The 13,821-nt window shown below is 46.9% G+C and overlaps 1 protein-coding gene across 5 annotated transcripts in view; it reads right to left on the bottom strand.

Annotated features, from left to right (window-relative positions):
* The window catches only part of Fto (FTO, alpha-ketoglutarate dependent dioxygenase), a 407,615-nt gene that overhangs the window by 243,354 nt on the left and 150,440 nt on the right, over positions 1 to 13,821 (bottom strand). For all 5 annotated transcript variants that reach the window (XM_087594054.1, XM_087594053.1, XM_087594057.1 and 2 more), the window contains one exon: positions 4,602 to 4,721. In XM_087594054.1, coding sequence (XP_087450180.1) covers positions 4,602 to 4,721 — 120 coding nt within the window. The remainder of the gene's footprint in view (positions 1 to 4,601; positions 4,722 to 13,821) is intronic.

Genomic DNA, 13,821 nt, shown 5'->3' on the forward strand with positions numbered 1-13,821 from the left:
CCCAGCATTCTTCTCAGTCTCGCAGTGAATTTGATAGTGTTAAAACATTTTTATAGGTAAAATAAATGTCAGTTTTGCAAAGAGCGATACCAACCCCTGGGAGACAAATGGCCTATCCACTGAATCTCAGGCCACCGCAAGACTTCACTGCCTCACAGGAGACTTGAGCTTTTCATACCCCTCTTCAGCAGGCAAGAAAAGCTTGCACGGTTTCTTTCAAATGCTAACTCTCCTATCCCGAAATGTCTCCTCACAACATGATAATCTTGGATGAGAGGTAGTGGGTTGGCTGAAAAAAATAATAAAATACAAATACGTGAAGAGTGCTCAAGTGTGAGACTGCTTCTTGAGTGGGGAGCAACGAAGGCAAGAAAGGTTTGACTGTGATGCCAAGGGTCAGGCTGCTCCGGGCTCAATGCTCCATAAATTCACCAAGCAATATTCAGGGGAGAGGTGATGCTTTATCAGAATGTCATTCAAATATAAGGTTTAACATTTGCATCACAAGAGCAAGCTCACAAGCTGTCCTCTGGGAGAGCAGCGGTGAGGATGAGCAGTGAGTGTGTCAGGGCGGACTTGCTGGGGCAGGGAGTGGGGAACAGAGGCCAGGGAGTTTATGTACAGCTGACTAAACTTCCTGAAATATGTGGCTGGTTATGACATGCGCAGCAATTACCACTAATGGGGGAACAGCTATTTCAAAATGCATTTTCCATTCTGCTATAGGAGACTATTCCTTCCAAACACATGAGAAAAAGGACAGGAAGACAGACAGAAATTCCAGCACACGCCTCTTCCCTGGTCCAAGGGCCATCAAAGGCCGCTTTACTCATAAGCAAAGCGGGGGAAGCCAATGTGTGCATTGCCCAAGGTGCAGGCAGGTCTTATTTTTATCACTGAAAAGGATGGATGTGTGCTTCAGAACAAAGGTGCAGTGATCAAAGACACCTTTTCACAACAGCCACAGGACTCCATTAACTCGAAAACGCAGAAAGATAACGAGGAGTCGCTTGTCTAAAATCATGATAATTTGGAGTAATATATTCCATAGAAGAAAAGTTTGAAAAATCAAGAAATGCCCTTGCAATTAGCTTATTTCCACAGACTCTAAATGCGCCCCAAACACTGCATTTCTGTAGTGAAATTGCTGTTGAATCTGTGAACCCACAACTGATTTCCTGTGTCATGGAATCTTGAAGATTACAGCTAACTTGAAGCAACAGGGGTAATTCTTGGCAGTTAATGGGACATTTATATGCATTTTCCTGAAAGGCAGCATCTTGGGACTGCCAACTGGCAGCTCAACATTGCCCCCTACTGCCTACAAGTTAAACAAGTTAAACCAAAGAGCGGGAGCAAGGCTGACAGAGCCAGACTCACCAGCCAATGCCTATCGAGCCCCAGTACCCAAATACCACATGGCACTGCACACAGAGCCACAGAGCCAGGGACTTTTCCAAAGATTATTCTCTACTGTCTCTCTCAATAGCAAAAATAATTTATCATGAGTTTATTAGAAATCTTTTTTTAAAGGCCTAAAGCAATGCTTCAACTTAATTTAGAAGAGACATCCCTTTTATCTTGGCCCAATCCTTCACTCTGCTGATAATGATCCAACTGTGGTATGCAGGGGAGACACTGAAACATTGATTTTTCTTTCTTTCTTTTTTTTTTTTCTTCAGTAAAGAACAGAGCTCTGGAAAATTCTCCAGATTGCTACTCCTTTAGTGTTTTGTTTTGTTTTTGGATTCCTTCCTTCCCTCCCTCCTTCCTTCCATATAAAATATAATAAAAAGGAGACTCTCCGTTTAATTAATTTAATTACCAAATGTGTACTCACGTATTGAGGCCGACACGCATCTCCAGTCATCCTCTTTCCAGTGAATTAGTAATGAACACTGGTGTGATCACAGTACTAAAACTTTCACTTGGGGGCAGGATGAAATACTCTTTTATGGCTGGAGGGATAGCTCGGCGGTTAAGAGCAGTAGGTGTTCTTCCAGAGGACCCAGGTTCAATGCCCAGCACCCACATGGCAGCTCACAACCGTCTGTAACTCCAATTCCAGGAGATCAGACATCCTCACACACACAGGCAAAGTACCAATGTACATAAAATGAAAAGTAAATGATTAAAAGATTTATTTTACAAAATTAATGAGTTCTTTTCTTACTTGTTTCTAAGTCTTAATTTACGGCTTGATAAGATTATGATTTTAACATCAGGTTGACATCTGATAATCAGACCTCAGCAAGCAGGAACCTAGGAGCATATGGAAAATGAACAAAACCAAAAGCTCACACAGGCAAAGCTGCACGCATCCTGTAAGAACAGCATTTCCTCCCCAGACTGGGCTCAGAAACAGAGCTAGCCAGGCAGAGAGGACTCTTCACCATTTCCAAGTCGGCTACACAGTGCTCTGTACTAACCCAGGGCTTGGGGGAAATATGCCTTTGATGGTGTCCCTTTTCCAGAGGCTGATCCTTGCGAGGGCCAATCTGAATGATCTCAGAGATGTGCATTCTGAGGCATAGGCTTGCTGAGGCCTTCATCTTTGCAGCCTGACATTTCCATTATTATGAGACAGGGATTACTGAAGACATTACACCAACATCGTCATCAAAACAGCAACACTAAGTTGGCTGGCCAAAGTGGACACGTTCAGAGGTGACAGACGGGTCTCAGTGTAGGCTATGATTATAGCTCCATAGGCATATATTTATTTCTCCACTCATCAAACTGTATACTCTATGATTGTTTAGCTTCCTGTACGTCAACCACAGGTCCATGAAGCTGCCAGAGAAGCATATGGGTGGGGACTGGTGACCACTGTGCACCCTGCAGATGAGTCACTGCTCTCCACATCCTTCCAATGCTGTGTGAGTGGCGCTCTCCAGAGGTCAGCAGGCTTTTATCACTTTTCCTCTACATTCCAAAGCCAAGCCTTTGGAGGCAGATTAGTGAGCAGGCAAAGGGCAAGAAGCCTAAAGCAGGCCTTCTAGAGTTCAAATCCCAGCTCTCCCACCTATTAGCTGGTGACCTTGGGAAAGTTACATAAGGCCTTTGGGCTCCTGCCTCCTGACATTAAAAGTAAGACAGAAGTCATTCCTACCACAAGGTCACATGGGGTCACCATGAACATTGTGTAAGTCCTCAGTACTCATAAAATCTTTATTAATCATAAAAATATCATGCACGCATTTGCCGTTGCTATGGTTATCCAAGCCGAGGCTCATCAAGTGGCTTCCACCTGCCACCTAGCTGGTATGTCCACGTTCCACACACCCCGAGTGCTCTGATTTCTGATCTCGTTTCCCCAGTTCCAAGACCAATGGTTCTTCCCCTCTCCTCTTGCTCCTCCAAGGAGACCAGCATCTTCCTAGAAGTCAGCAGTGACCTGAACCTGATACTGATCTGAACCACGTGCACATGTGGAGAGGAGAGAGAGGAGAGGTGAGGTGAGGTGAGGTAGGGGAGGGGAGGGGAGGGGAGGAGAACCTTTCTCCTTCCATGGCGTCCTTGTTCATTCATAACAACCCTCCTTATGCCTTGTCGGTCCTAGGCATTAAAACCCAGGTCATCACATTTGGTGACAACCGTCCACAACTCTGACCTATCTTACCAGACCATGACTTTTTTTTTTTTAGGTCCCACAACATGGTTTTATTTTGGCTATAGTGGTACACAGTGACATTCCCATTTCTCTCTTTGCTGAACTGCTACGCTATGGTGAGTAAACACGTGTGCACTCTGCAGCCTGGTGCCCATGCTTTCATCTCAGTGATCTATTGAGTGGCCCTGGACACGCGTCTTTCTTCTCTGTATCTAGGCTTTCACATCTACAAGTTAGGGCTCACAATACTGTCTGCATCAACTGCTGTAAGGATGTAAACTCTTCATAGTGGCTGGAGGATGAAAACACAAATGAAAGCTGGGTACTGTTGTTGCCCTGTTCTCATGCTGTGTCCCAGCTCGTGTCTAGTGGCTGCCTTCTGTGAAGAATATCAGACATGTTTCCTGACGCCTTACTGACAAACTGCAGGCTGCTCCATTGCCTTACAGGAGATAACCTAGTACACCAACCGCTGAGATCGACGTGAGCGTTTGCCTGGCCGAAGACTTGTACAGTGCAGTGCCCCAGAGAATGCGCCCAGACCCAGGCACTTACCACCCTCTCCATCTTCTTCCACAGCCCCTCAGACCCAGGCACTTACCACCCTCTCCAATGCGCCCAGACCCAGGCACTTACCACCCTCTCCAATGCGCCCAGACCCAGGCACTTACCACCCTCTCCAATACGCCCAGACCCAGGCACTTACCACACTCTCCAATGCGCCCAGACCCAGGCACTTACCACACTCTCCAATGCGCCCAGACCCAGGCACTTACCACCCTCTGCAATGCGCCCAGACCTCATGCACTTACCACCCTCTCCAATGCGCCCAGACCTCATGCACTTACCACCCTCTCCAATGCGCCCAGACCCAGGCACTTACCACCCTCTGCAATGCACCCAGACCCAGGCACTTACCACCCTCTGCAATGCGCCCAGACCCAGGCACTTACCACCCTCTCCAATGCGCCCAGACCCAGGCACTTACCACACTCTCCATCTTCTTCCACAGCCCCTCCAGCTGAGTCATGGGCTCACACCACCAATCAGTGCAAATTTTGTATCGATTTCCTTGAAACCAGAACTGCCTCAGCCACTCAAACTCGACCTGTGGACCAGAGCAAGAAGGTGGTGGTTATAATGTCCTTGTGATAGACCAACAAGGACAATGGCTTCCCTGCTCGTCTCCTTTGGCACTTCATGGACAGAGGTGAGAAAAGCTCGACCTAGGCAGTTCCCATCACACCCTGGGGGCTCCAGAGCATTCGCTCTGGACGCTGAGGAATTGGAACTCTCAGAGTGGAGGGCCTGTGAGGACGCCAGCCCAGGTCAGGCCGCATATTTTAGTGCTCAGAACAAATATTCAGACCCTGCAGTACAAGCAGCACCCACTGTGTATGGAAGTCATAGGGGGTGATTCTTAGCAAACGCTAAGAAGGCAATGACAGACAGACATTGAGAGCATCGTGTTCATTCTTAGACTGAAGATAAAGAACTTACCCAAGGGCCAGGAGAAGCTGGGGATCACCTTAGTCACAGAAGCAAACAATATCTAATTCGTTAGAGAGGCATTCGGCATCCTATGCAGCCATTAAGGGTCTACTCGGCGACTCAGTAGGGGCCAATAACAAAAGGCGAGCAGCAGCAAAGGCAGAAGGCACTGCTTACGCTCCTCCGTGAAGATACTAAGCTGCTTGCACTGACCACCTCCTCCTGCCCAGGAGACAGGATTACATAACCATGGCTTCTCCAGGCTCAGTCCTGTTGTACAGACAGAGCTACAGCAGCAGGAACCCAGGGTGAAGCCAAACATCCCTTCCCATTCCTGGGTTTCATAAGAATAGAGGCCCTGAGACTAGAAAAACACAAAAAGGAGCCTGAAGACACTTTGCTGTCAAACTGGAGTCAACGTGGCAGGACATGAGATGAGAGGTTAAAAGTCAGGTCTGAGGGGATGGGGGAAAGCAGCTCCCTCTTGGAGGCCAAGGGGAGAGGGAATGGGCAGGGAAGAACTATGTGACTTGCCACAGTCAAGATACATAACGCTTAGATAAGCATGAAAACCTATCCTGAACCCCTATTTTCTCAGGCCATTTCCTATACCCAGCCCTGGCCTGAGCAGCTTTGTCTACATGCTAATTCCCTAAAATGAAGTGAACAATATTTGTGAATAAAGAAAGTCAGGTCCAGGAGATAGTTGCTGACTGGCTGGGTGATCTACCGCCAAAGCCCCTTTCTGCTCAAGCCAGTTCAGGCTTAGGTGTCTGATCCTTGCAGTGGCGACCATCTCACTGCACACAGGTCAGAGGCTGACCAACACTTTACAGATGAGTCTTCCATGGCTTGCCTTCCACTTGAACATCAAAGTACAACTCCAATCCACCCCCAAACTCCTCTTTTCTTTTGCCCTCCAAAGAAGTGTCTGGCGACCCCAGCACCACGCTGTGGTGTCTGCTTTGCTGGGTGATCATGTTCCCCATGGAGCTGGGCTACTGTCATCATGTCCTGTGAGCACAGAAGACCACCATTTGTTCCCCTACAACGAACATCTATGAGGCAAACAAAAAGCAACTTGTGAAGATTAGCAACGGTGGAAACGGCTCAAGTAAGAAACTAGAGAAGAGACCTAGTCTAATGGAAAGGTTTCGGTTTACGCTAAATAAATGTTTGTTTGATGTGTAGAACTGATTTCACCTAAAGCTGTTTAAACAAAACAAAGCAGGAATGTGGGCAACATTAAGACAGTTGCTAAAGCTTTATCTGTGCCATTAAAAGGCAGTGGCTCAGAGAAGGTAAGTCAGAGTACTTTGAAGGGGGATGACTATGACCATAGTTCAACTTCAGTGAAGGTCCAGGTTCAGCAGCACATTTACAACAAGAGAAATGAGAGCACCTTTTAAAGGGTTTCACGTGAAAGCATTCACAGTCAGAGCAGCCTGGTGGTAGAGCCTCGAGCTATCTGTAGGGAGGTGAAATGCTTTCACTACCTCTCCTACCCTTGCGCTGGTTATTTCTGCAGAAGGGGACAAACTTGGAGGCCCTGACCACCCTGGTAAAGAGGGAATAAAAAGACTACTGTGTGCACCATGGGACTGTCTTCTGGGATTGGGGAGCTTGGAAGCAGGAAGAGGGCACATGGAGGACTCTGTCACAGGACAAGAAAGCAAACACAGGGCCCTAGCCATGCTAACAAATAAAACCTTCTTTTCCTCCTCAGACATCTCACTCTTTGTTCAGCCCATCAAGCGGTGTGTGTGCCCCAGAAGCCACATGGTGGGAGGAGACAACTGATTCCTCTGACCCTCATGCATGCCACAGTCTAAGCTCTTCCAACCTCCAACAAAAAACCAAATAATGTAACAACTTCTTTCTTCTTTTCTTCCTCCTCCTCCTTGTCCCTTCTTTTTCTTCTTCTTCCTCCTCCTTCTTCTTCAGATTTGGATATTCAGGGAAGACAGACAACTAGGAACCACTTCCTTGTAATAGATAAATTCCTAGCATATATGAGCTATCAAATTAAACCAAGATATAAACAACTTAAATCCATAAAGAGCAATGAAACTGATGAAGTAACAAAACAAACAGACAAACAGACAAACAAGCAAACACCTCCAAAGAAAAGCCCAGATCCAGATGAATTCACTGCCAAATTCTATTAAACTCTTAAGGAAGAGCTAACACCAATGCTCCTCAGACTGATTCATAACACAGAAAGGGACAGGAGGCTTCCATCGCAGTGAACAAAGCCAGTGTCACCACAATCTCCAAACCAGAGGACAACGACAAAAGGCTGCAAACTAAACTCGCTGGTGAACATAAACACAAGGTTTCTTCACAAAATCCTTAGTCATAAAACATGACCCATAACCAAACTGGTTCCATCCAGGCATGCGAGGATGGCTCAACATCAGATAAAGGTGCAGTACAGCACGTACATTATGCAGGGCAGAATGCAGGGCCACTGTAGGTGCAGGAGAGGCCTTTAACAAATGCATGTCCCTCATTCGGAATCCCTGAACAAACTACAAACAGAAGGATGTAGTTTTGCATAATAAAAGCTCCATATGACAAATCTATGGCCACTACTGCACTAAATCCTCTACAACCAGGAATGACACAGGGCTTTCCACACTTACACGGTTACTAGTATAGACTCCAAATATTAACTAGAGATATGGTGAGAGAAAGGAAGAAAAGAAGGAAGGGAGGAAGGGAGGGAGGGAGGGAGGGAGGAAGGGAGGAAGGCAGGCAGGCAAATAGGAAAAAGAAAGTCAAATGATCTCTATTTACGGATAACATGAGCCTAAACTCAGAGGCCATAAAGACACCTTAGAAAAGTCTTGCATCCGATAGCTGCTTTCTGCCTTGTGGAAAGCCATAACACCAACACACAGACAACAGCGTCCTTCTCTACATCTTTAAATTGCCAGGAAGGAGAGATGGGGGAAACCTCACTCATAATAATTTAACCTCCTTCCTCATCAGAAGATTAAAAGACGCCTATGATGAAACCTGAACGACTGAAAGAAATGGAATCCCCAGGTGATGGAAGCTCTCCCACCAATGCTCTCCGACTGACAGGATGTCATGAAAACAGGTCCTTTACAAAAAGTGGTCTACGAACTCAATACAATTCCCACCAAAAGTCAAGTGGCACTGTTCACAGCACTAGGAAAAAACTTCTAGAATTCATACAGAAACATAAAATACTCCAAATAGCCAGCGCAATGCTGAAGAGACTGACTAAGCTATCACACACACACGCAGGGCACACTGTAGAGCCACAGTGACAGAACCAGACCCTCTGACAGGGAACTTAAATGAGCACAGAGAAATAAACGCACATAGCTAGGCTATCGAGTACCTCGCAGAGACGTCAAGAAGACAGACTGAAGAGACGGACGTTCTCTTCAATGCTGGTGCTGGGAAAACTGGGGACCACATGGGCAGGAATGAGACAAGATTTACATTTTTCACCATAAAGAAAAATCAATTCAAGGTGGACCAAAGACCTAAGCAGAAGACTTGAAATACCAAGAAAGGCAAAAGGCTTTCTGGAAAAGACCTGAAAAGCACAGAAAATCATCCCAAGGATTAGCAATGAAATTAAAAAGCTTTTGCACAGAGACAAAAACGCCATCAGAGTCAACCCACAGAACAGGAAAACAGTATTTGCCAACGATACACTCAACAGGGGTTTACTACCTAGATTCCAAAAGAGCTCCAAAACTGAATACCAGAAAAATCAAATCATCCAGTCAATAAATGGAATGGACCGAACAGACAGTTCTCAAAGGAAGAAATGCAAGGCCAATAAATGCTTGAAAAAGTATTCAACATCCTTAGCCATTAGCAAAGTGCAAATTAAAGCCACCTGGAAATTCCACTGCAGCCCAGTTATCAAGAAAATAAATGACAACACATGGTAGGGTGGTGAGGCTGTCGGAAAATCTTCCACAGTGGGAACATAAGTGGGTGCACTCATCATGGAAGCAATACGGAGCTGCTCAAAATCCAAACTAAAACACCAGTGGATGCAAATACACCACGCCTACAGCTGTGTGCGTCTAAGGACTCTAAGTCATCACACTGTACGGATACCTGCTCATCCGTGGTTAAAGTCACACTCTTCAGAGCAGTGAAGACCTAGAGCCAGTCTCAGTGTCTATCTTCAGATGAATGTGATGGCTTTCGGATCCTGGACATGGAGCTCAGGGGCTTATTTATCAAAGTGGACCTGGCCTACAGGGTCTCTAGGTGTCTGTCAGTCCCTACCTGTTACAAGGCACACTTGTATAACCCACGCTGGAGCTAGGCTTCCCGTCCCCAGGAGGCTCTTCCCTATTCTCGCTTTCGTCCCCCCCCCCTCACTTTCTCCTCCCCCCTATCTTTCTCCTTCTCCCTCTCCCTCTCTCTCCCTCCCCCATCTCTCTCCTTCTCTCCTCCCCCATCTCCCTGTCTGCATGATGATTTCCCTGGCCTAGTTCCTTAGTTACTCGCCCAAAAGCTGCCCCCAAATAAACCTGCCTTTTGACTCTCAATTCAGCATGAATTGGCTTAATTTCTTTGGCGGCGGCAGAGAAAACCTATGAGAATGGATGCAGAGTGCGGTATACAGACAGAGTGGGAGTTCACTCAGCTGTAAACAAGACTGTGATCATGGCATTTTCAGGGAAATAGTGGAACTAGAGATAATTACGTTACGCAAAATGACCCAGACAAACACAGCGCAGAATTCAGATAAAAATGTGCGCTGTATGTTTATTTGTGCATGCATGCCTACACACATACATGCACCCATGACTAGAAATGGAAGAGACTATGAGACAGAGGGAGAGAGCCGAATGAGCATGAAACAAGATAGGGCAAAGGGATCTGCGCAGTGTGAGAGCACGGGCGACTGGGGAGACGAACAGGAACAGACCAAGGCAGGAGGGGAGGACAGCGGAGGTTAGTTAATGGTCAAACGACAACATGTACTGAAACTCATAGGAAACCTCACAATGGAAGCCTTTACTGTGAATGCTAACTAGAAACAATGGAGAAGGAGGGGAGGGGGAGGGGGAGGGGGAGGAAGAGGAAGAAGGAGGAGGAGGAAGAGGGGGAGGTGAAAGAAGGCACAACCACACCCTTCTTAGGCTGAGGGAGGTGGCTAACAGGGCGAGCCTGGACCATACAGCTGGACCCTGATTCACACTGGAGAAGGAGTACAGGGAGTGGGGAGGGGGAGGGGGCATAGTTGGGGAGTTGGGGGAGAGAAACCACAAAAGAGAATTCTGTTTGAGAAATTCACTAATGAAACCTAAGTCTCTGTAAACGAATAAAAATGAACATAAAACACACACACACAAAAAAAAAGATTTAAAAAAAAGCTAACATTCCTTCCATCAACAAAACAGTTTGAGAAACAGAAATAGAAGATGGAGAGTTCTGAGGTCGGTGGGAAGGGGGCTGTGAGACAGGGATACCCACGCCACAGCCATGTTGGTTTGCACTGAGGTTTCGATGCACTAACAAGGAATGGCATAGCATATGTCAGATTCCTGCCAGGGGTAAAGAGTATTAGCTAGAGAGGCCCACGAGCACCAGGACCACCGTCTGAAAGCATCTCACAGACTCAGAACGTTTTCTGAGCAAAAAGGGTTTCCCACCCTTCTGGCACACAGCCCACCCCACTTCCATGCCGGTCAAGAAGCTCAGCACTGGGACCTGAGCCGGCGGAGGCTGTGTAGTAGGTAAGGACGTCAGAAGAACGCCATGCTTCTGTGGACACCAGATCCTACTCAATGGTGTGGCCTGGCCTTTTTACTTCAGGGCTAGGGTGGGAGATCATGGCGTTTTACTCAATGCCACCTTCACTACTAAAAGAATTTCCCCTCAAACACCGGGGACAGGAAAGCCTCAAAGGAGGTTTGAACAAAAGTCAAGGAGCCGGGTCTTCCTAGTGAAGAGAGAGAGAAGAGGTGGAGGCAGCCTGAGGTCCCACTCATCATCAAAGGCCGTCTGGGTCTTCAGAGAACCATGAAAGCAACTGCCCAGTGGCTTCGGATCATAGCTAGGACACACAGGACCATGTCCACAACCTTTGTACTTGCATCTGCCTTCTCCACAGAACGGCCAAGGGGGAAGAATCTGGCTTAGTTTTCCCTCAGAAATACCAAGAGACTATGTGAAGGCAAAAGAAACAGGATCCATTTGCCTGCCTGAGCCTCAGGCAGTGAGCACTCTGGGGTTGTAGAACAAAGCTTGGATCAGCCAGGGATGGTGGGGCTAGCACTGACCCTAGCACTCAGGTGGCTGAGGCAGAAGACTGTGCGTGTGGGTCTAGCCTGACCTACATAGCAAGCATCTATCTGAAAAAAAAATGATAAAAAGAAGAAACACTACAAAAATCATATTTCAAAACCATTACCACCACTCCTGTAAGTGAGCGAGCAGTGCCTGCCTTTTCTCTGCCATGTTTGCTTAGACTCTTGATTTGGCCCCAGATCAACTACATGGTTTGCTCATGAGGCTGTGCCCATGTCCTAAGGGACATGTGTCTCACCACACTGTGTGCCTTTTTCTTCAGCACCAAGGGCACTAGAGCAGGGCAGTGCTCAGCTCCCGCTGCACAGACACACGGAGCCACCCAAGAGCAGCTCTGGAGAGAAGCAGCTCTGGAGAGAAGCAGCAGAAGGAGAAACTGAGAATCCAACAGTGCCGCCCACTGTGCCACTTCCAGGAGAAACTTGCTAGAAAACAGGAAGTTCACAATGCACTCGTATGAGAAAAGAAACAGCCAATTTAATAACATAGATGGAGATTTGGCTTATAAATGAATTTAAATTTTTTCTCTGCACCTGAAAGGAGGGGCTATCACAAAGTCACCTGCTTCGTATGCCTCAAGTTCCTAAGTTGCTAGAAAATGCATTCCTAAACACAGATGACTTCAAAGTCTTCAAAGTGCTTCGTTATAATTAGCCCAGCAAAGGCACATGGCCTTGAAGGAGAGAACAAAGTAGATAACTACTAAGAATGCACTTGTAAGTGAACCAACACTGGTCCTGGGCCAACTCACATGACAGCAGCCTCCTAATGAGCTGACACAGCGACTTAACCTAGATGACCTTAAGATGACCTTGGAGAATGGGAGAGGAGGAGGCGGTGACCATGGTAGGTACACAGGCTATTTGGATATAAGATCTATTTCTGATCATCCCCAGGCTAACCCGCAAGGGCTGCCTCACCTTCCCGACACTCAAACAGCCAGCTTGATTCTGCAGCAGATGGACTCTGATGGCAGTGCTCTGCTCTGTGATTCTGTAGCTTCATGGAGATAAGAAAACACTTCGACCATGTGACCAGCGAAGACAGTGAAATAAAACAGCATCCATGCAAGATACAGTCGGCACCCGATTTACTGACCTGACTGTGAAAGTCATGAATTCTTTCAGAAAAGTAACTGAAGAGCTGCATTAGGAAGTCTGCAGTGGGATGAAGAATGAACAGGGCTGTTCCTGGTGAGGTTCCGGGTCCATAGGAGCACAGCTTTAATGCAGATCTAGCTATAAGCAACATCTCCAGTGGGGATGCTTTATTAAACACCATGAAGGAAGGAAAACTGGCCCTGGCTTCTGCTTTAGCATCAGGTAGCCATTATTCTCCAAAAGGCAGAGTCTTTTTGCCTTTGCTTCTAAGGATTCTGATCCTGTTCCCACAGTGTAGAACAGCTCCCAAGACACTGGAAGCCTTTAAAAACCATTGCAAGGCATCTCACATCTGTAGGCGAAGATGTTTTCTCATCTGCTGAGGATCCTCCAAGGACCCCATTTCCCTCACAGCAAACAGGCAGGCTGCTATTCCCCAGCCTCTAACACCATCCCTGGACCTCACCTTCCACAGCTGGGAGCCTCGTGCCTAACGCGCACTGCTGCTGAGCTGTTGCATGAACACCAAGCACTCTGTACCCTGTGGCATCTGTACTGGTTGCTCCTGCTTGACATGTCCCCGCAACCCACGTGGCTTCTTTCCAGAAGGACGCTCTCTGGTTCTTGCCATCAGCTTGCCTATTTCTTTTCTACAGTACTTAGCAACATCAGCACATCACCTAATCTGCCAGTGTTTTGTGTTTATTTCTTGGCTCCCTACACTAGGATGGCCCAGTGCAACCAGAAGAGGGCCTAGCACCAGCTCAGGGATTGTCACCTGATAGCATGAACAGCAACGATGTCACAGACCAGGCTTTCCACCCGTTCTCATTATATCACAGACAGAGTCTGAGATTGCTGGCACATTTCAACCACCCTGTACCACCTGTAATCTTACCTTCTCCCTTATGTCTTATTAATTCAGCAACAGTAAAATCCACTCCTTTGAAGTATAAAAGTCAACATTTCTTTTTAAACTTACGAAGCTGCATGATTGCTACCACAAGTCTCATTAACATGAAGGAAAGGATGTGGGCTTAGTACGTTCTCTCTATAAGGGTGCCCACAGATGAGGCTGGGGACTGTTCTGTCTTCAGTGAATATGGTTATCTACTGTGGTGGTTTGAATACTTTTGGCCCCCATACATTCATGTGTTTGAATCCTTGGCTATAGAGAGTGGCAGTATTAGGAGGCGTGGCCTTGTTGGAGGAAGTGTGTCACTGTGGGTGCTGGCTTTGAGGTCAGATATGCTCAACCTATGCCCTAACTAGGATATCTAGTTTACATTTATTTTTGGC

This window comes from Rattus norvegicus, chromosome 19, assembly GCF_021556685.1.
Source record: "Rattus norvegicus strain SHRSP/BbbUtx chromosome 19, alternate assembly SHRSP_T2T, whole genome shotgun sequence".
NCBI classification, from domain to species: Eukaryota; Metazoa; Chordata; class Mammalia; order Rodentia; family Muridae; genus Rattus; species Rattus norvegicus.